We start from the raw sequence: 22,104 nt of genomic DNA, 5'->3' as shown, positions 1-22,104 counted from the left end.
AGTACTGGCCACAGAGAATTTATTGCATGTTTCCTTCCTGGGTGCCACATTCAAAGTTTATCACCTGAGTAGGCCTTGAACCCCTGGTTCCCCAGACCAGACCAGCCAGCACCCCCTCTCTGCTGCCAAATGCCATCGTAGTGGTCTGCCATGGCCACTAGAGAGGATGGGCTACTTGATTTCTAAGAAGGTGGCCTCTAGTTCTAATGAGCCAGAGGTTCTGTACTTGACTGGCCTCTTCATCATCATTCAAAGCAGGCCTGGGAAAGCCCTGCTTGCAAGGTGATAAAGGCTTGTGTTTTCTTAGATTCCTCAGAGGAGTGATTACTTTTACCTCCTAGATGTGGTCCAGGCTATTAAGAGCTTCCTTGGGCATCCTCTGACTTTTTGACCAATTGCTTCTCATGTGTCTTGGCTGACCAGGAATGAAACTAGAGGGGAGGAAGGAGAAGGGGCCTGGGTTATAGATCTTTTCCTGCCTCTCGATTATTTTGTGGCCCTTGGCAAATCACTTCTCTTTTTCCATCTTTCATTCTTCCTTCCTCTGTAAAAAAAAAAGGAGGGGGCTAGAATTAGGTGCTCTCAAGTCCTTTCCTGTTCTAAGACGGCCACCATTGCCTAGTTTGATACAATGAATATTTTATATTCTCAGCCTTCTGAAATGAAACGCATGCAGCAGTGTCTGTGAGTGAGGCATTATCAGCAGGGAATAAAACACAAGACAATAATTGTCTTTTTTTTTTTTTGCTTTTTCCTAAAGGGATGTAATAAAAAGAATAGACCAGTCAGAATTTGAAGGATTTGAATACATCAATCCCTTGTTGCTTTCTACAGAAGAGTCAGTATGAAGAAATGGCATCTCCATTGTGGACAAATAATGTGAATGAACTTTTAAATTTATCCCTAACTACAGTATATGCATGCAAGGCTGGGGAACTGTAAGGTTTTGAGTGGAGACCAATGATTTTTTAAAAAATTGCTGCTGAAAATCAAAGAAGAGAATAGATTTTGGTGGGTGTCTTCCTCTAAGTAATACTGGTTTTTCAGTTTGGGGCACTGACGCGACTGGCTTCTTTTCTGAGGGAATGTGCACACGTGCCTGCTTCACTGAAGAATCTCATGTTCATTACATCCTCGGGAAAGGAATGTTCAAACGACTTTGAAGGTGCACACTTTCTACAGAACAAAACTTGATGCAATGGCCAACAAATTCAAGAAAATTCGTGTAATATCCTGAAGAATAAAATGTTACAGTGGTGTTGAACCTCATTTCCGATGCCTTTTTTCCCACAAGTGGCACCTGTCAGATACACTATCTAAATAAAAGAGGAGTTGTGTTTTATTAGCAATCAAAACGTAAGTTTGGGTACAGAAGTTTAAGTGCCTAAATGGATAAACTGCAACGAAGAATTTTTACAAATTCGGAGCCTTTTCTAAATCCTGGTAAGTTCTTGTTAATATTTAACAGGTATTTTCATACAGAGCATGTAACTAACAGCTGGAGTGTCTATTGCTGAAAACACACCTTTATTTTAGAAATGTCCTTTGGGCTTCGAAGGAGCAATGCTAATCTCAATTAGTCACTCTCTTGATGGATAAAATTGGATGATATAGATTTTTAAAATGATGCTTGCCAAAGCACCATTAGACCAAAAATATATATATATATTTAAAAAACTAAATTTGCACAACATAGATTTCTGAAAAATCCTTAAGCAGTGCCTACATGTCTTGTGTTATGTATTAGATTTTTGGAAAATATTTTTATCAGTAATATGATATTCCAGATTAGAAAATAGGGGAAAAAAGTATAATGGAGCTAGCCTTAAAAGTTTAAATAATAAATCTAGAGTATCCATAAACATAACCCATTTTCCTGATAAAGCACACCTCCTACTTCTAATAATCTCTTTGCTTCGAGAATATGTATATGATACTAAATAATCATTCTGCTTACAAGAAGGGATTGCTTGATGAAACTCAACCATAGGTTTTCTATATGTAAAGATGGCGAGGGGGAGTGGGAACACTTGATAAATTAGGCAATTTGAAAGATGTCCATTAAATCCCTTCTCTTTTGGAAATCATCAAAATTTAAAAATGTGTGTATGTGTGTGTGAGAGAGAGAGAGTATGAATGGGGGGGAGGGGGGGCAATGTTAGTTTCACAGTGGTTAACATGATGCATTCTTGTCCAGCTGTGGAAAGGTCATGTCACTTCATGTATTTAAGGACTTTAAGTGTCCACTGCCATAGGAAATGTTCCAAGGCCTGTAAAGACCAAGCTGCCTCTGTTGCAGGTAACTGCACCCAAGGCTGTGTAGGTCTTTGAGCTAGCTTTTTGTTCCATGAATTGGGTGGCTTGGATTTGGGAGGGGGAAGGGAACAGTGCAGGAAGAACAGACACACCTATGCAGGCAAAGATGCAGGCTCCACTTGAATTCTCTTCCACTCTCTCTGCATTAACATGTAGGTTTCTCAGGGTACAGCATCACACTCGATGCTGAACATGACATCTCTCGGACTCACATCCAAGTCATGAGGTGCTAGGATGAGACTGCCAAAACATTCTCTCAAATTCCCAACCAACCATTGGTTAATGTGCCCCATTTTGCAGCCCCGGCGACCCTTTGGGGCCGTGATCCCATCTGTCTGAGCTTGGGCTCTCTCTCCGTGATGGCCAAGAGCCCATGCTTGAGCCAGTGCTAACCACCTCCCAGTGAAATGTACTTGCCTCTAAAGACCTGAAATGAAGGGAGTAGGACCCAGCCTTTTACCTTCTTAAACAGCCCAGAGGATATTCCCAATTGGCTCATCCCCCACTCCTCTACTTGGGCGTTACTTTCACCAGATCCCTCCATTTTCCAACTCAACACAGATTAGTTACGCCACTGAGTGACTAAGAGCAGGGCAGCTCTGATAGGTGGCTCTGAGGAGGTGGGATCCTCCCTTTGGTGTGACTCCAGACCTGTGAAAAGGCTTGTTTGTCTGTGGACCCCACCCAGAAACTTCTAGTGGCATCTGTGCTGCTGTGGGTGGGAAAAGAGAGACCTGTTGGCTCCAAGCACGGCACCGGTGCCCTGGTTTATTACAGTCAAAGGCATTTACAACATTGCTATGTTGCCAAATAGTTTGCTGGTTCTGAGTTTGGTTGTTCACGTGCAAGTGTATGAATAACATTCTTGTTTGTGATGAAGGGGACATTTTTATATAAAGTACTTGTTTTATATATATTAAAGAAACTGAAGGATGTAATTAAATGTGTGGTTTGAGGGGGAAAAAAGTCCTAATATATTACAAATGGATCCGGTAATGAGATGGTCTTTAGTTGTCATATCTGAAATAGTAAATGAAAACTCTAGCTAATTTAATGATTGTAAAGCAGTAAATATGTTCTTGTAGTTTTGTATAATTACTTAGTTCAGATCTTTGCTGGCCCGCTTTCCTTGTGCAGAAGATGGTACGCTAACCCCCTAACAGCTGAGATCATTTCTATTCTTGCACACCTATTAAAGACTTTAATGAAAAAGCCTAATAGATTGTTATTATTTTCCTCAAAACCAGTTATTTCCCCAAAAGGGCATATTTTTAAAAAATGTTTTAAAATTAAAGATATGCTAGAGATAGCTAGAAATAACCTCTATATACATATAAGATCATAGATTTACCTTTTTTGTTTCCCTGTTCCTGATTCACAGCTAACTTTCCTTGGGATTAGGACTTGGCACACTGTGACAAAGGGTCGGAAGAGAAGAGGAAAAGGTTAAATAATACTCTAATACTTACTCTATGCTAAAAAGAGAAGCTATAGCCATTCTATGTATTTTATAGGAAAAAGATCAGGTGAGGCTAAAAATTAAGCCTCTTCCCCAAACTTGACCTGGAAGAAGATGAATTTTAAAAGGCATATAAATCAGTTGTAACAGGTCTTTTGGGGTTCTCACCTATTCCCTTAAATTTTCCATTATTCCCAAATGATCACTCTAGGCAGCTCCTTGCAGGTTTCATAAAAAAAGTGTTAAAAGGTTTTTATTATTTGGGGAAGCCTCTGGGACATCAAGACAAATCTTGTGTCCCTAGGAAAAACACCCTAGTTCAAGAATAAGGAGATCAGGGGGAAGCTGGGTGGCTCAGTGGATTGAGAACCAGGCCCAGAGATGGGAGGTCCTGGGTCCACATCTGGCCTCAGACACTTCTTAGCCACGTGACCCTGGAGATCATGGAATTTCAAGTGGTTATCACAAAAAGCGAAGTCTTGGCTACAAAATCCCAGTGTGACAGAAGGTTCCTCGAGTTTATTTGGTTCTTCGGGACGGTCCAGCCCAGCCTGCCCAATCACCCAATGAGCCAAGCCCCCAGGCAAGGCAAGCACCATCAGCCCCTTCTGACCCAGGAGGCTCAGAGAGGCCCCAGGACCTGGCCAGTTCCACCCACAGCTGGGGAGTGTGGAAGCCTGGATTTTCCGACTCCATAACCAGAGCCCACATGGCCACACCCTGCTGCAGCTCATTTCCCTGTCTGGACCAGAGTAATGGAGCACATCTCTCAGTGGCTGTTCTCATGACTAGGGTAGCCTTATTTTACCTGTAAATCTTTGTCAAAAAGGAAACTCTGTGCAGTGCCTCCAGTTTAAAGAGGTTTGCAGTGTGATGGAAATTAAAAGTTATTCAAAATTAAAAAAGAAAATTTTATTGTCTACTTTTAAATGACAGTCGAGAAGTCCTCTTAGCTAAAATGCTGCCTCCTCAGGATGTCTCTCCAGTGCCCTCCAATCCAGGGAGGGTATGCTTACATACAGGGCAAGGGGTGCCTGGGGCCATTTCTTGTCATCTCATACTCAGCTGTAGATGAGGTCATTCCTATTTTATAAATGCATTTCTTGTGGACTCTGGCCACTAAGTTTACCATATGACATCTTCAATACTCTCTGACAAGCATTTAGCCAGATGACTATCGATATCCAGCTGCGACAGCCTGCAGAAAGGGAGAAAACACAAGAGTGGTTACAGAGAGTACAACCCAGACAGCCAAGAGTGACTATTGGCTTCACAGAGAATTAGAGGCAACTTAGGGAGATACTTCCTAAAAGAGGGGAAATACAAAGCTCAGGATTATACCCCCCTTGGCCAGGGCCTTTCCAAAGTTATTAAAAATAGAGCCCCTCAATCTGACCTCAGACACTTCCTACCAGGGCCAGTCACTTAACCCCCATTGCCTAACCCTTACCACTCTTCTGCCTTGGAACCAATATACATTATTGATTCCAAGATGGAAGGTGAGGGTTTTAATTGAGGGGGAAAAAAAAAACAGAGCCCCTCCTTGTAGCAAGACTTGAGCCTCCAGTCAGTGAGAGGCTGCCTGTTCAATACAGACGTGGGCCACTTCAGGCCACTCTACAACACTGTCTTGTCTCCAGAAGGGAAAGTCAAAGGCTGGAGACTTTCTCGTCCCTCAGTTTTCAAACAGGTCAATGAAGTGTTTCCTGAAGCACAAAGGACACACCTCATCTTTTCCAAATTTGGTCATTTCTTAAGAATGTTGCCAAATAAACTTAGTTTTATGTGTCTCCCTTCCAGAGTATGAAAAGGCTCTCTGTATTCCTGCATGAATGTTTCCATGGTACTCCAGCTAGAAGGCCTTTCTGGAAAACTGGCTGTGTTCTAGGTCTGTCCTATAGGTTAATAGGATCAAAAGCTTTTGGGTACAGTGTGTAACCTGCACATGTAGCAATGTGCTCCTATTCACAAATGACCAGATGTGTGTGTTCCCTTTCTGAGGGAGAAACAAGAGGCCAGGAAGCCCGGGGTCTGCAGGCTCCTGTGGACCTCCCTGCTCACTACCTGAAGGGGCCCCTGAATCTTAATGACTCTTGTCTGGCTGCAAAGAGGCAGATTTCTCCATTTGGGTCATAACAGAAGCATGACTAACAGCATAATGAAGTCTCTCCCACCAGCTTTCAAGGAGAAAAAAATTCCTCTGCCTTATCACTGCCCTTCAATTCCCTCAGACTGTCAGCATCTCAGACTCCTACCCAACACTTTCTGCCCCTTGTTACTGCTGGTGCTTCAGTCTGAATTGCTGACAAGCACTGGCCATCATTACCATCACTGTGTCTATAAATAAAGGAAAACCTGATCTTTCAGGTCCCTTATCCCTCTTTTATACCTCGACTGCACCTGTTCAACACTGTCTTTACAGCAGCTTCAATGACCCTCAAAAGCCTGCAGCAATGGAAACGAAACATTCAGAAACTTGCAAGGGGCTCACCACACTTCTGTACTAAGAGCCCTTCTGTTCCTTAAACCTGAAGAACTTGGACCTCCGCCTTAGGCAGCCCAGAAGCCAGTGAGGAGGCACTTTGGAAACAAGGATCCCAGGCCAGAGTTCACACAAATGACTTCCATACCATACATCAGTGAAGAAGATGGCTTACAGGGATAGGATGGTTGCTAAAAATATTTTCTATCCAACATATTTTTAGTTTTGGGAAATGACCCTGACAAACTCCTCTGTTGAGCCTACAAGAGGTGATGGGTGAGGGGGTAGGGGTTGTCTTCTAATGTTAACCTGGAATATTCTGAGGCTCTGGTTAAAAATGGTGCCATCTTCCCATCTTACTATGTATTTTTAATCCCCCATTTGCCTTTAAAGAATAAATTACTACATGATGCTATTTACACACCTCTATAAAAAAAGCTTAGTGTTTTCTTAGAAAAGTCATTCTCCTACAAAAGCCTTATTAAACTGTAAGGAAAGCTCAGGTATTTCTACTCCACAATCAGTCTTTCCCCCTAATGACTGATAAAAATCTAACAATACTGGCAGCTTTTCCTTCCAGGGTTAGTGAAGCAAATCTCTGAGGAGCCTATAAAGGTTAGCAATTACTGAAGTGAACCTACCCTCAAGATCCACTTTTAAAATTGAACATCTAGCAGAATTCATGTGCAATCTCCTTTTCTACTTCCACCCATTTTTCCCTTCATGTACTTGGTGGGATGGACTAAATGGGCTGAGCAGATCAGCTCAGCAATAATGTCGGTGCAACTTGGGTGCTGTTGACTAAGACAATGGCTGCCATTTAATAAAATCCAAAGACAGTAACAATTTCTTCTGTGAATGGATCCTGCTAATGATACAAAATACTTTTCTAGCAACGGTTAAGAGACAAGACAGTCATTGTGTACATCTGTTAATACTAGTGCTCGTGGCAGGCGTAGCTGGTTTTGCCAAAACACACAACGTGAGCTTAGCAGTCCCTCCTTGGCCGCCAAAGGCCCTCTCATCACTTAGGAGGCACAATAGGCCTCCTGTCTGGGCCACAGAGAACCACAAAGCCAACGGGGGTGGACTCAACTGCACTTTCTTTCCATAGAGAAAAAAACAAAGTGGATATTTTCACATCTGAAGCCCTCACCCATCTGACTTCGGCACTGAGTTACACATACCATGAGTTTATACACACACCATCATTTCTAATGGCAGTTATGAGCACATAATGTATGTAGTTCAATGACAAAACAGAACTTGATTATTGCTTACTACTCCCCCCTCTTCCCTCCATCAAGGCCCCTACTTAGCAAGTCATTTCAGCAACTACTTTAGAATCAGAAAGTGGAATGTTTGTCCCTGCCTCTTCCAAGGACATATTTTTAAAACCCTTACTTAACATCTTAGTATCAATTCTAAGACAGAAGAATGACAATCAGGAATTAAGTGTCTTGCCCAGGGTTAAAGTAACTAGGAAACATCTGAGGCCAGATTGGAACCCAGTTCCTCCCAACTCCCAAGCTTGGCACTCTATCCACTGTACCACAAAGCAGCTACTAAAATTTCAAATGTTGCCTCAAAAACTTAGTTGTGCATTGTGGCATTACTTGTGGCAAGGGTTAGGTGATCAGGGTTAAGTGACTTGCCCAGGATCACACAGCTAGGAAGTGTCTGAGGTCATATTTGAACCCAAGTCCTAGTTAGTGCTTTATCTTCCTAGCTGATCTGTAAATGTTATTCTGAGAAGCTATATAGGGCACAGCATAGGTGTCAAACTTGTGACTCGTCCAGAAAACTGTTGGGCACTCTCAGCCAAACCAGATTAAAAATGCAATCCAGAAATGTTTAACAATAAAAACACAGTACAACACAGATAATGTTAATTTGTGGTTTTCTGAGTCAATACACAGCAGAATGAGCTTGACCTCCTTGGGGCCTAGAGCAGACCCTGAAGGCCAGAAGGCCTGGATTTAACTCTGACCACTGACCTGTAGTGGCTCTAGGACCCCAAGCAAGTCGTTGAGATTCTCAGGGCCCAGGAAACTCTCTAATACTCTTAACCTTCAGAGATGGGGCTAACTGGCATTAGTGGACAGTGTGTGCTCACCTCTATTCAGTGAAATCACAGATAAAATCCCTAGCTCTTTAAGAAATAAAGCAACTAGAGTGATTTGCTAACCTCCACTCCTTCACTAGGCCACCTGCCCCTCTTAAGGAAAAGAGAAAAGCCATCAGGCTCCCTGACCACCTCCATGGTTTTGTTCTGTCCACTACCATGGCAGCTCAGTGCCCCGCTGGATGCCTCAGTAAGCTGAGTGATGAGCTGCTATGGCCAAAATAGGGTCCATCACTCCCCACCTGGCAATGAGCCACTCTCTCCAAGGTGAGTCAGGCTAGTTCTCTAACTCCTGAAATAAACTGACGACTCTCTGATGGCTATTTTCACCATAAGCCCTTGCCAACCTCATTAGGAATTTGGAAGCAAGGTTAAACTGGACTAATCAGACATCTGATTCAAAGGTCTTCTTTCTCTGTTAAGAAGAGAGGTCTTCTCAAGATTTCTTGAGCCTTTTCCTGACATCTGTGAACTAGTAAAACCTTATTCTGTCATCACCTGCCTCCCTATCCAGGCTAGACCCCCTGGTAAACTATCTAAACAATGTCCTCAATGCTAGCCTAGAATGCCTCTTCCTGCCCTCTCGATTCTTAGGCATGGTAACATCTGTGACCTGATTAGTCCCCTCCACCTGGGATGCTAAGCTCTGCTAGAAAACAGTCATGTTACATGGATTCAGATACAATGCAGACATCCATCCCAGGCCCCCAAGCATGACTCCATATAATCAAACCCTTATCTCTAATTGTCTCTACGGCATTTGTGGGTCCTGCCCTCTGCTCTCTGAAAGGAGCTTATTGTACTGAATCCAGACAAGTAGAATATTACATTCCAGTATTAGAATCTTTAATCACCATGTAAAACAGGAACCTTTCCCGAAACAGTGCATTAAAAACCAACTAAAAGCCTATTATCCAAGAACTATGATAGACATAGTCTATATACTTGGGTCGCTATATCTTCAGTTCCTCTTCTGTTTTTGTGACTCCAAATGTGCCCACTTCTAACATAATAATGATAGCCAACATTTATATGGCACCTCCTATACGCCAGGTTCTGTGGGCCAAGTGCTTTTCAATTATTACAATATTTGATCCTTCTAACAAGCCAGGGAGTAGATGCTCTTATTACTGGGGATGAGGAAACTGAGGCAAACAGAACCCCAGGTCACAGAGCTAGGAAGTATCTGAGGTCAAGTTATGCTGACTCCAGGCCCAGCGATCTATCCACTGCACACACCCTCCTATCCCCAGCCAGGAATCATGTCTATGGCAAAGCTACTGCCTTAACTATGTGTCCTGCCTGCTGGCTGCACCAGCCATGATGTTTATGAGAATTCTCGGGTTCTCCAATTTCTTTACCCTCTAACTGTGTGCCTATAAGCAAAGAATAAAGACCCCTGGGTCCAGGAGCTAAGCTAGGGAGTTGGCATCATGGGCGGGTATCTGCAGATCTTTTGGGGAGGTGGCAGCTCTCACAACTTCAGCAAAAGTGGGCTCAATCCCACAAGAAAGAAAAGACACTAAACTGAAAATTTTAAGAAAAACCAGAGTTTTAGCCCCTGCAATAATGACAAAATATTTTGAATTTTTCCAACATCCCAAACAACACCCGGAACATATTAGGGCAAATATTTATGGGGTTATTTAAACAAGGAAATACTCATTTAAAATACAATCCTCACTAAGAGGTAGATGCTCATCTTTATGGTTGGGGATTTCTGTACTTAACCCAACTCCCATTAAATCAACCGTGGGAGCTAAGTGAAATCCCCAATGTTACCAAATGAGTAGATATTTCCTGTCCTAAGGAATTCTAGAGTGTTTCTGTGTGGCCATAAAGCTGCAGCTGTGCTCCCGCCCAGGGGTGCCCAGATTGCAGTGGTGGGTGAACAGTCCCATGTACTGATCCTGGCCCAGGCAAACTCTAATGGCCCAGCAGCAATGTGTGCTCTCTGAAGCTGGGAACAGCCAGGAAAGAGACGTTAACCTTCCCAGCTGGGTAGAAATCAGCATCATCAATTAATTTTGCAGGCGCTCCCTATATAAAATTACTTTACAAGACCATGGCTAAGCCGTGGTGGCGCCACATTTCGATGACTTCTACGCAGTAAAAATGGCTGCAGGCCTTCATCCTCTCTGGGTTTTCTAAACTGATATTCCACGGACAACACTGGCCTGGAGATTGTCACTGCCCTTCCTTGGAACCTCCAGGAGGGCAGGGTCAGGAGGACCCCTGAACCCTCAGATTCTAGGCTGGCTCTGCAGAGGATCTCACTAAGGGGCTCTTGCTGGATGTGAAAAGAACCAAGGACTTACTTTCCAGTAAATGGGATCTGGCATATTGGACAGCAATCAAGTTCCACCATCCCCTGGCTTGTGGCAGCAGTGGCGGTGGCCTCTTTTTCCACTCCCACACCTTCCAGGCAAAGGCTGTTTCCAGGCTTTTTCCAAGGGGGAGGTCCTGGAGAGCTTGAGCCCACAACAAAGTTCTGGGGAGATGCTGGGGAGAAGGCACCCCCCTCAGCCCGAAGTCTCTGTTTTTTCCTAAGCTGGGAAAGCTGTGTAAATCTGCTCTTCGAAGCCTTTACGCCGTTGTCTCTCAGCTCCAAGGGCCTTTTCACCCCAACTCCACTGCTGGGCTTTGGTTCCCATTTCTCAGGACCCATAGTAGATGTTTCCTGGGGGGAAGGCCCACTGCTCTGTTGGCCTTCTCCCTGCTCATGTTCACAGGGAATCTGATGAGGCTTCTCCTTTGTGAAATAAGAATCTGGATTTTTAAACTGATCCCCAATGAACTGAAAAGCAGAGGGGAAAGGTATCCACTGAAACTCTTCTGTTCCAACTGTAAAGATGGCTGGTTCCTGGGAGTTCTCATTTCTGGTATTCTGTAAAAGGGAGTTTTGTTTTTTCATCCAAGTTCTAGAGCTAGAGGGGACTCTTAAGACCACCTCGCCCAACCCTCTCATTTTGCAAATACAAAAACTAAGGCCCAGAGAGAGCAAGTGATTTGTCCCAGGGTCACCCAATAGACAAGAGGCAGAGGCAGCATTTGAACCCAGATCACTTGCCACCAAGCCATTCTTTCCTCTTTATAAAAAACTTTTAGATCAAATGAGAATGGCTAAACTTTTTTTCCCCTTAAAAAACATAGTGTAAAAAGCAATTCTCAGGTCCACAAACTTTAGTGTTGGAAGAGAAAACAGGAATTCACCCAGCTTAATCTTCTCACTCAGCAGATAGGGAAACTGAGGCCCATCAAGAAGCAGTGACTCCTCTGAGGTCATACAAATAGCAAATGTCAGAGCCAAAACTCAAACTCGAGGCCCCTGCCTCCAAGCACAGGGCTCTTTCCCCTATAGGATGAGCCAATGAATCAAGCTCCTTTTGCTCAGAGTAGGTACTCTTTTTTTCCCCAGGGTCTGGCCTCCAGGGAGGACAAATGAAAACTTCATGTGCTGGCTGACTCTTCATGCTTGGGTCACTGCCAAGAAAAAGCTTCTATGCCAACGACAGGTTTGCCAGTCCTGATCACGAGGAAAATGCAGTGTCCCAGAAAACCTCAGGCCCCTTTTCTGTGTCCTGTGCCTGCTGAAAAGGACTTTAGTCTTTATAATAATTAACCCAAAGCACACAATCCACTGCCCAAAGGAATCAAAACACTCCTATTGGTCTACCCTTCATCTGACAACTCACTATAAGGACAAGTTCTTGAAGAAACAGGGACTGTGGCCTCCTGATTCCTGGAAGGAAATCCCTCATTAAGAGTGGCCCAACTGTCAAAAAGAAGGTCATCAAGTCTTTATGTTCTCTGCCCTCCTCCTACCATAGCTGGAGCACTGGGATCAGTTCTAGGGGGCCATCATTTAAGAACAGTAAACAACTAGAAAGTTTCCAGTTAAGGGCTATCAGGATTGTGAAGGGCTTTGAAACCAGGACATTTAGGGGTTCAGATGTACAGTCTGGGAAAGAAATTTGAGATGGAGAAGGAAGGGACAAGATAGCTGTCTTCATTTATTGGTCTCATTGCCCTGTACAAGAGCCATTAAACTTGTTCTAATTTGGCCCCAGAGGCTGGAAGAAGTTGCAAGGAGGCAAATTGAGACTTGATGTCAGGAGAAATTTCCTTCAGGAATTCAATGAGAGGTATCTCAAAAGGGAATGGGCTGCCTGAAGAAGCTGGGTTTTCCCCTGGTTGTGGACTTAAAGGCTGAATAACCACTCTCCAAATAGGTTATAGTGAAGATTCCTTGGGAGGGGCCCTAGTGGGGGTGAGAATGTATGACCAGAGGGCTTTCAAGTATCTGAAAGGCTGTCCCACCTGCCCCTGAAGGGAGACCCAGGAGCCATGAATGGGTTGAGCTATGCAGTGACAAGTCCCTTCAGCCTGACATGGGAAAAAAGTTCCTATAAATACATGCTGTCTAACAGTGAAATGGGCTGCCTGGAAATAGGTGATATGCTTCCCATCTCCAGGGGATGCTAACACTCCTTAAGGACAGAGACTGCCTCATTTTGTCTTCCTCCCTGTAGTATCTGGCATGTAGAAGTCCATGTTTGTTGGCTGCTTACTCTTGGAGGTTCCTTTCAACTCTCAAAATTCAGTGATACAATGAAATAGAAATGCAAATAACAGGGGGAAAATGTTCCTTATTCTCCTACAAATTATATTACAACCATACCAGAAGGTTTTTTGGGGGGGTGGAGGAAGAGGCAGATTGGGGAGGTCTGAAAAGCTTTTTTTTAGAAATGGCCTAAAAATGATGGTAAGCAGGGAAGGCAGGCTTCTTGTCAATGGCGGGAAAGGCTTCATTCATTCTGAATCAACAGACTCACTCCCCCCCCACAGGGTATTTGGGGTACGCCACTTTCTGCACACTACATAATCTCAATGAAGGATCTGTTAGGAGTTTAGCAACATTTTTTAAAGGTCATATTTTCCCCTACTTCTAAAAATCTAATTTTAAAAGGCAACTGGTGCCATTTTAATAAACTCTTGTCATAAAAATCTATATCCTGACCATTAATACGGTGAGGTATATACTCTACCTTGTCAAAGAATGCTGGTAAAGCTGGCATTTCCTGGTTGGCCGCATTCAGATTGGAGTTCACACTTCTCAACACCAGCATTCGCCACAATTCTTCAGATTCATTTAACCCTTCTTGGTCCAACCAAGAGCAATGGTTTAACGTTCTGAGAATAGAAAATACGGAAGAGATGTTGTACTTGCCGTGAAGATCCATTCCACAAAATGGTCTGAGTCAATCACAAAAAACCACATGCAAGGATCCTAAAGTGGATGAACTCATAAAAATGGGTATGAGGAATAGTGTTTTTCTTTGACCAAGAAATGTCACGTGTAAGAAAAGAAGCATTGTGGGTATAGTCGTAAGAATGTTCCTTGGGGAATCCAAGGACCTAAAGTTGGAATTCCAGCTTGATGACCTCTGGGGCCCCTTCCAGTTCTCAATCTATAATTCTATGTTAATGCTAAGTAAGAGCAGGAAACACTGCATAGATTTCTCAAAGCTGCAGAAGTCTAAGTACCAGAAATAGACCTCTAGAAACAAATGCCACCCCCAACAGCTACCCCCATAAGGCTTGGGTTCACTGTAAACAAATCCAAACAAGATTATTAATGGGACAAGGGTGGAGATTTGGGATTGAGTGGGACAAGGGAACTGCCTCACCCAAAAGACTAAAACTTCAGGCATCTTCCTGACAGTCCTCATCAGGAGGTACTGGAGGTGATCCAATTCCTGTGGCCTCAGCATCTTTTTGTCTCTTATACTCACTGACCCCCTCCTTTCCAGCAGGCTTCAAATGACCAACTCAAGGAAATCAATGTGCTTTCCATATCCAGTTCCTAACCCCCCCTCCCAGGTTCTGGAGGTATTACCCCTTGGCAGGCCACAATGTGACAGTTAAGCAAGCAGCAGAGAATAGTCTATTAACAAAAGATGATAATTACATAAATTTCTATTGACCCTCCAGGATTTACAAAGCACTTTCCTCACAGCAACCCTGAGGTAGGAAGTTCTCACTCCCATTTTAGAAACGAGGCAAATGAAACCCAGAGAGGTAAAAGACTTGCCCAAGGCCACTCAGGTATTAGAGCCAAGAACCAAACCCAGGTTTCTTGACTTGAGGCCCAGGGCTTCTCCCCTTTGATGATGGAGGCTTCATACTTCCAAGAGGCTGGATGTGGGCTTGCCTAGTTTCTCAGCCATGCTGTGAAGCATTTCTCCACCCACTGTTGCCACCTTATTGCTCACCCTATAATCACCATGCTCATGGTTCCTGGTGTTTTCAGGTTCAGTGAGCTCTCTCCCTTAACAGCCTTCTATGTTCCCAGGTATAAGACAACAGAAATCCCATTTTTAAGGGAAGGATCAGTGACTTTTTATGAGTTAGACTAGTGATGGTGAACCTTTTAGAGATGGAATACCAGACCCCAACCCCACCCACCAAACCAAGTACTGTGCCCCTCCCCTCCACTGAATATTAGGCATGCCCCCCCCACCTCCCCACAGGGGAGGGAGAAAGTGCTCCCATTAGGCTACTGGGTAGAGGGGTGGGTGATGTGAAAAGTTTGTCAAGCATGGTTGAGAAGGGGAAGGGAGCAGCTCTGCCCAAGTCCCTCTGCCTTTCTAATAACTAACTGGGGGAGGGAGGACGAAGGTGGCCTCATGCCCACAGAGAATGCTCTGCATGCCACTTCTGGCACCAGTGCTACAGGTTCACCATCACTGGGTTAAACTAACAGTGCTGGAACAGAAAGGGACCTCAAAGATCAAAGAGTCCATTTTATAGATGAAGAAACCTAGTCCAAGGGAGATGAAATACTTACTTCCCCAAGATCCCAAAAGTCATGACAAAAAGACACAATGTAGATTTTTCTGTCTCCAAATTCACTAAACAAAGGCAAAGGGGGAGGAAAGGCCCTATGGGATCACCTGGGTCAGTCTCTGCTCAACAAACATGGGCATTCTAATCTTGGGTCCTAGCTGAAACTTTAATTGCACTACTGAGATAACTGGATGTAATAGCTCTGGATCTAGAATTAGGGATTCAAATCCAGTCTTTGACATTTGACAGATATATGACAAGTCTGGACAAGCCATTTTGTCTACCTCAGTTTCCTCAGATATAAAATGGGGATCTGATAATAATAGCAACTTCTTCACAGGATTGTTATGAGGACCAAGTTAGACATTTGTAAAGCCAGCACAGTGCTGGCACCTCCCTTCTTCCATCTGCTATGGATGGATCTTATATATAATTTGTTTATCTGTTTGTCTCCAGTAGAAAATAATATCCTTGAGGGGTAGAGTCTGGATTTGCTTTTCTTTGTATCCCCAGCAATTATATTGCCTGTCACATAGTAAGCACCATATAAATGCTTGTTCCCTTCCCATATTTTGTCCATTTTGAAGAAATCTAGGACAGTCTAGTCTTTACATCCAAGAGGGAGGGTTCAAATCAACAAGGCTGGGGTGGGAGAAATGAGAGTGTGAGTGTGTGTGTACATGTGAGATTTAAGGTTTAAAAACCATTCAAAATATATAGACCATGTGAAGGCTTGAAGGTGTATATGTATTTAAAATCCATTTTAAATACATTGACTCATTTGAACTTCACAGCCCTGTGAAAACTTAAAGCTGCTATAAATGACCTTCAGCAAGACATCTGCTCTCTTTGTAAAACTGGGGGGGGGGTATTAACTAAATGACCCCTCAATACCCTAATTGTAAGAGGCCAAAGAGGGGCAGAGTCTAGGCCCCAATTCTCCTGACTACTCTTACACATTTCCTTCCTTTCCTAATAACAACAAGCATGGCTGGTCAGGCCAGTCCTGGAACATACAAAGGCTGCACTAGGGTAAGGGAATTCTCTTGAAAGCCTGAAAATTTGAGGCTAAAAAAGGGCAGGTGGGAAAATGCAGAAAGCTAGGCCAAAGCAAGGGTGGAATGGGAGGGAAATGAAGAAATCTGTAACAGTTAGAGCCAGATCTGGAAACAGTTGGTCCTGCATTCAAATGTGGCCTCAAACACATCCTAGCTCTGTGACTCTGGACAAGTCACTTAACCCCAACTGCCTAGGCTTATTACTCCTTTGCTTTGGACCTTCTATCACTAAGATAGAAGGTAAAGGTTTTTAAAAAAATGAAGAAAGCCCAGGGTGAAGGGGTGGAAAAGGTGAGGAGAATGGGGGTAGGGTGAACAAATGAAGATGGCCTCATAAATGAAGAACAAGGAATTCAGGTAGTGGGGGAAGGAAGAAGTAATGATGAAAGCCTAGATTATGGAGGGTGGGGCTGGCCATGAAAGTCCAATTAATGGAGGGGAGGAGGAGGGAGGAGATGGAAGACCTAGTTATCTGGGAAGAGGGGAAAGAAGGCCCTTGCAACAGACAGAACGATTGAGACTTAGATAAAGGGGGGCCTTTATCTAAGGCCTAATTAACTAGGAGGAAGAAAAGTAAGAAGACGAGGCCAATGGGGGGAGGGGGAATATTACGAAGGTCTGGATAATGGAGGGTTGGAGTGAACATGAAAACTCAATTAATGGAAGTGTTGCCTATATAATGGTGGGGAGGGTTGGAGAAGGAAGACCTGGTTAATAAAAGAGGGGAAAGAAGGTTCAGTCAATGGACGTAATGACTTAGACAATGAGGAAAATGCTGAAGGTCCAGTTAACTGGAGGAAAAGAATGAGGAAAACGCGATAAATGGTGGAGAGAGGAGGGATTAACGATGGCCCGGATAACGGGTACCTAACGCCCATTTAACAAGGCTTCCACTCCCCTCCCTGGGCGAGGCCTCACCTGCCCTCCTGCCCCTCTCCACCAGGTCCGGAGCAGGAGGAGGAGGGGGGAGCCAGCGGTTTTTTCCGCGTCAGCCTCAGCCTAAGCCCGCGGGCCCCCACCGACGCCGAACTTCCAGCTAGAGCCATGGCCGCCAAGGATACCAACCGGCCCGCCCAGGGATACTTCAAAGAGTTGCGCTTGCGCGTACGCACGCGCAAGTGACTGGAAAGGCGTGGTGGGGTTGGGGCACCTGCCTGGTAGTACGTGCGTACTACGCGTTTGCGCGTGTGCGTGCGTACGCACACGCAGGCTACACAAGCCCTGCCCATGGGGGGGAAGGGGTGGAGCCTAGAGAACATGGTGCCCCGCCCGTCCCATCCAGCATCCTCCCCTCCTCCCTTACCTGGAGCTGTTACCTGTCCCTTCTGACCTAGAACTGTTCTTTCCACCACTTCCTCTCACTCTGAGTTGTTATTGCTATCCAAAGCTGTCTTCCACCCCATCCCCCCTGACCCAAGGCGGCTGTTTCTCCCTCCCCAGCCTTCTGGCGCTGTCCCTCCTCCCCCACAGCTATTAGTTATCCCCCTCACCGGGAGCTGTTACTACCTTCCCTCCCAGGGGTCCTTTATCTTCCCCCTCCCCCAACACCCAGATCTATTTTCTCTTTCCTGTTATTTTGCCCCGTCTCCTCTGGAGGTATTATTATACCGCCCTCCTCCCCCAGGCTGAAACTCATTTCCTCCATTCCTTCTTACCTGGAGATTTGTTTCTTTTCTCCTCTCTCACCTGGAGATGTTATCTTCCCACTCCTACAACTGTTATTCCCCACACATACACACTTCCGGTCTGGAATTCTTATCTCCTCCATCCCTTCTTACCTGGAGATGCTGTTTCTTTTCTCCTCTCTCACCTGGAGATGTTATTTTCCCTCTCACCTGAAGTTTTTGTCTTTCCACGTCTACAGCTGTTATGCCCCACACAGGCACTCCTCTAGTCTGGAACTCATTTTCTCCATCCCTTCTTCCCTGGAGATGTTAGTCCTCCATTCTCACCTGGAATTGTTATCTTCCCACCACTACCTATAACAGTTATGCCCACACATACACATCTCTAGTCCGGAATTCATTTCTTCCATCCCCTCTTACCTGAGGATGCTATTTCTTCTCTTTCACCTACAGTTATTATTTCTCCTGTCCCTCTTTTCTTCTCTTTCCTTTCATTTAGGGAACTGCTCTCGCCTCCCACCCAATCCCTTCCAACTACTGTGCTGAGGGTGTGGAGGTGGAATGAAGGCAGAAAGGCAGGCAAGAACCTCATGCCAAAATGCAGAGGCAGCCAGTTCAGATATCAGTCCCTCTTCCCTTGTTCCTAATGGGAGGCCAAACTGGTGTGGCAGTGCCCCTCCACAAACTTTCCCATCAGTCCAGGCTCTAAACACAGCCATACAGGAGGACTGGGGGGTCCTTTGGTGGGGGGTAGGAATGGCAAATGCATCTGCCTGGAGGCTTATGCTTTCCAATCTCAGTTGTATTTTCTTTTCCTTGAAGCTTTAGGCTCAAACTTTTTTACAGTGGAGTAGGCAAGAGGAAAGAGTTAAATGCATCACAGACCACCCTGGGAGGTGAGAAGCAGGGCTTTTCAGAGCCCTTTGGGGAACAGGGACCAACTGCTCCCCAGGAGAAAGAATTATTGCCTAAGGCTTAGGAATTTTGTGCCACAATTCAAGCCATGGATGGTTGGATAACCTAAAGCTAGGCAAAGCCAGATAAAGGATGGGGGGTCTGGGTATCTTTTCTTGCCCTCCTCCTTGGCTTCTGGAAATTTCCCATTAATGGGACTCCAGTTGAGAGAGAATTTAGGACAAGGATGTACCTGAAGGTACCTAGGTGGAGCCCCTTTCCTTCCACCAGCAGCTTGTCATTCGTGAGAAGAAGCTATCCTATTCCAGATGGTCCAGAAGTAGTACCCTGTTCCCCTAAGAGAAGCCAGATTTCAACAATGTGACTGACACTCTGCTAGACTCGAACTCAGAAGCCCTAGAATTCCAGTCTGAGGCTAACCCTGTGTTTCTGTTTCCTTTCCTGTAAAATAAGAGGATGTAGAAGGTGGGCAGTTTTATGCTGTTTCCAGGATCTCTTATCCTTCCCCACAAAGCAGTTTCTCCCAACTCCCAGTAGCCCCTCTTCCTGTTCCTAAGTAAGGGCATCTTTTATGCCCTTGTTTCAAGAAAATTTTATGGACAAAAGATACAAGTTATGGCCAGAGCCAGGGGGAAGGAGAGGTCCAGGGCTCTTGGGTCAGGTCCTTCCAAGTTGAACAAATAGCTTTCCCTGGTCCTGGACCTTCCTGATCCCAGTGCTAGAGATCCAACTAAGGTTCAACAATTGTATAGGGATCTGAAGTCATAGGATCATAGATTTAGAGCAGCAAGGGACATCACAGGTCATCTAGTTCCAACTCCTTCACCCTACAGATGTGGAAACTGAGATCTAAGAAGATTAAGGGACTTATCTGAGGTCACATAGGGAATATCTCTGGGCAGTGGAGCGCAGGGAGAGTATTCAGTCTGATCCAAAGGTGATTCTCAGGCCCAGATAAGGGTCAGCTTTTTGTTGTTGTTGTTAAATCTAGTCACAGGGCATGAAGGAAAGCAGAGTAAGGGCTTCTAGCCCAAGCCTTAGCCCAGCCCTCTCAATGTCCTTGGTAAAAAAGACACACTCAAAAAATATGCCAGAGAAGCAGATAGGTGCCTCACTGGATTCAGAGCCAGACATAGAGACTGGAGGTCCTGGATTAAAATCTATCCTGAAATACTTCCCAGCTGTGTGACCCTGGGCAAGTCACTTAATCCCTATTGCCTAGCCCTTGCCTCTCTTCTGCACTGGAACCAATATATAGTATTGATTCTAAAATGGAAGGTAAGGGTTTAAAAAAGAAAAAAAAAGACCTGGACTTCTCCCCTGATTTCTCTGAAATGGCAGTGGAGTCTTCTCCTGCAGTCGCAGTAGCTCAGATAGTTTGATGTGGCAGGAAAAGCTCTAGGCATGGGTTCAGAGAATGAGGTGCCCAATCATAGCACTATTACTGCCTCTGTGACTTTGGACAGGTTCCTGCTCTGATGCTCACTATGTGTGACACCTTGGGCAAATCTCTTCCAACTCTGGGACTCAGTTTCCTCTCCTATAAAGAGGAAGAGTTTGGATAGAGTGACCTCAGAGGTCCCTTCCAGCTCCAAAGTTATCTCATGGTCCTCTAAGTCTGGACTCTTTGAAACACAAAATCAAAGAGTTAATAAGAATTCAGATCAGTTCAGAGTTAAGAAGGTCCTCTTAGGCCACCTAGTCCAATCTCTACCTGTAGGGTAATCTGCTCTTGAAAATCTCTAATTAGTAGTTATTCAGTCTACACCTGATGTGATGAGGAGCATCTCTCCAGTGATGGGGAGCACATTACCTTTTAAAACAAACCACTATACTCCTGGCCAAATTGATTCCTTATAAAAATTTTCCCTGACATCTAGTCTAAATGAGTCTTTCCTGACTATTCCATCCTCATTAGCTTTTATAGCATTGATAAATCTATAGTACACAATTTAGCAATATTCTGTCTTGCATCATTTACTCTTGTTCCGGGTGTATTTAGGATGGCAAATTCCTAGAAGGCAGAACTTGTGGATCCTATTTCTCCTGAGTTCCCCACAGTACTTGGCACAAGGCTGAGCCCATAGTTGGCATTCAAGAAATATATAAATTCTTGGAATTCAATTATTGCCGTCCAGGTAAGCCCATCCTAGAAATCTCAGTTTGGTCATAAAGCATCCATAAAACTCCATATGTCAATTTTGGTCAGATGATTTTTGAAAGCTTCATTGAGTCTCGGCTACATTTCCAGCAATCACAGAAGCTCAAAATGTGAAATGAGCAATTAACTAATTTAGAGTTAATAGGACCACAGATTTAGAACTGGAAAGGACCTTAGAGGTCAGCTGGTCCAACTTCCTAATTTTGCAGATGAAGAAACTGAGGTCTTATAATAATTGCTGGGTCTAGAGTCTTTGAAAAACATTTTATGATTTTTGTTTGTTTCTATAACAGAAATAAAACATCCCATCCTTTAAAAAGAAAAACAAATTACAGATGCAGAAATGCTCTGAAGCTACTCTCCCAGCCCTCATTCATACTGACAGGTTACATCCCCCTCTGACTGATTTCCGAGGTCCTCTCTAGTGACCCCATAGGACTTGTATGATTATACATAGCAATTTGGGGTGGGGGGAGCATGAGCAGCTGGAGGAATCAAGAAGTGATTCATGAGAAAGACAGAGTTTCAGTTGGATCTTGAAGGAAACCAGAGATTCTAAGAGATGAGGAGAGATTGTATCCTGACATAGACAAAGGACAGAGGACAAAGTATGGAGATAAAGAGTATTGTATTTGTAGAATTTTTAGGTCAACTTGTCTGGACTGTCAAGTCAAGAAGGGGAAGAATGTGTAATGGCAGCTAAGTGGCACCATAGTGCAGAGTGCTGGACTTGGAGCCAGGAAGACTCTGAGTTCAAATTTCACTTTTGACACTGACCCTGGGCAAATCACTTCACCCTTATTTAACTCAGTTTTCTCATCTGTCAAATGAGCTGGAGAAGAAATGAAGAACCACTCCAATATCTTCACCAAGAAAATTCCAAATAGGGTCATGAGGTGTAGGACACAACTGAAAATGATGGGGTTAGAAAGATCCAGTATAATTTTTTTTTCAGGATGGGGAAACATGAGTAGACAGAAAAGAACAAGCCAGCAGAGAAGGAGAGAATGAAAATAAGTGGAAGAAGAGGGACAACTGGGGGAGGCAAACTGCTATAAATAGGAGAAGGGATCCTTGGTAAGGAGGGAGGCCACCTCTTCATGCAAAATGGGAG

At 44.3% G+C, this 22,104-nt stretch overlaps 2 protein-coding genes across 16 annotated transcripts in view; one reads left to right on the top strand and one right to left on the bottom strand.

Moving 5' to 3' along the window:
* Window positions 1-3,534, top strand: part of PRKCZ (protein kinase C zeta) — a 251,095-nt gene extending 247,561 nt beyond the window's left edge. For all 11 annotated transcript variants that reach the window (XM_056795988.1, XM_056795989.1, XM_056795990.1 and 8 more), the window contains one exon: window positions 761-3,534. In XM_056795988.1, coding sequence (XP_056651966.1) covers window positions 761-848 — 88 coding nt within the window. In that variant the 3' untranslated portion in view covers window positions 849-3,534. The remainder of the gene's footprint in view (window positions 1-760) is intronic.
* Window positions 3-18,085, bottom strand: FAAP20 (FA core complex associated protein 20). Of its 5 annotated transcripts, XR_008911593.1 has the most exons (7): window positions 17,208-17,409; window positions 13,431-13,575; window positions 10,701-11,269; window positions 4,905-4,973; window positions 3,668-3,728; window positions 2,409-2,556; window positions 3-544 (listed from the first exon to the last, which is right to left on the bottom strand). XR_008911593.1 is itself a non-coding variant. In XM_056795999.1 (6 exons), the coding sequence occupies exons 1-5, from the start codon at window positions 18,055-18,057 to the stop codon at window positions 3,698-3,700; spliced, it is 927 nt and encodes a 308-aa protein (XP_056651977.1). In that variant the 5' UTR covers window positions 18,058-18,085; the 3' UTR covers window positions 3-544; window positions 3,668-3,697. The 5 variants fall into 5 exon arrangements, 4 of the variants coding, with proteins under 4 accessions (XP_056651977.1, XP_007505881.2, XP_056651976.1 ...); XM_056795999.1 differs by lacking the exons at window positions 2,409-2,556; window positions 17,208-17,409 and adding an exon at window positions 17,945-18,085; XM_007505819.2 differs by lacking the exon at window positions 2,409-2,556 and having other exon boundaries at window positions 17,208-17,408.
* Between the last annotated feature and the right edge of the window lie 4,019 nt (window positions 18,086-22,104).

The sequence above is a fragment of the Monodelphis domestica genome, chromosome 4, assembly GCF_027887165.1.
Source record: "Monodelphis domestica isolate mMonDom1 chromosome 4, mMonDom1.pri, whole genome shotgun sequence".
NCBI classification, from domain to species: domain Eukaryota; kingdom Metazoa; phylum Chordata; class Mammalia; order Didelphimorphia; family Didelphidae; genus Monodelphis; species Monodelphis domestica.
Note: the sequence above shows the minus strand (reverse complement) of the source record. Positions and strands in the feature narration are given on the sequence as shown.

What these genes read in the sequence shown, in the direction of transcription:
- FAAP20 (XM_056795998.1), bottom strand. Translation starts at nt 17,335, where the DNA reads ATGGCTCTAGCTGGAAGTTCGGCGTCGGTGGGGGCCCGCGGGCTTAGG. An exon ending in GGAGAGGGGCAGGAGGGCAG is followed by an intron (nt 13,576 to 17,207) that starts GTGAGGCCTCGC and finishes TTCTATTCTCAG; the next exon opens with AACGTTAAACCATTGCTCTT. An exon ending in AGTATTGAAGATGTCATATG is followed by an intron (nt 3,729 to 4,904) that starts GTAAACTTAGTG and finishes CCTTTGTCACAG; the next exon opens with TGTGCCAAGTCCTAATCCCA.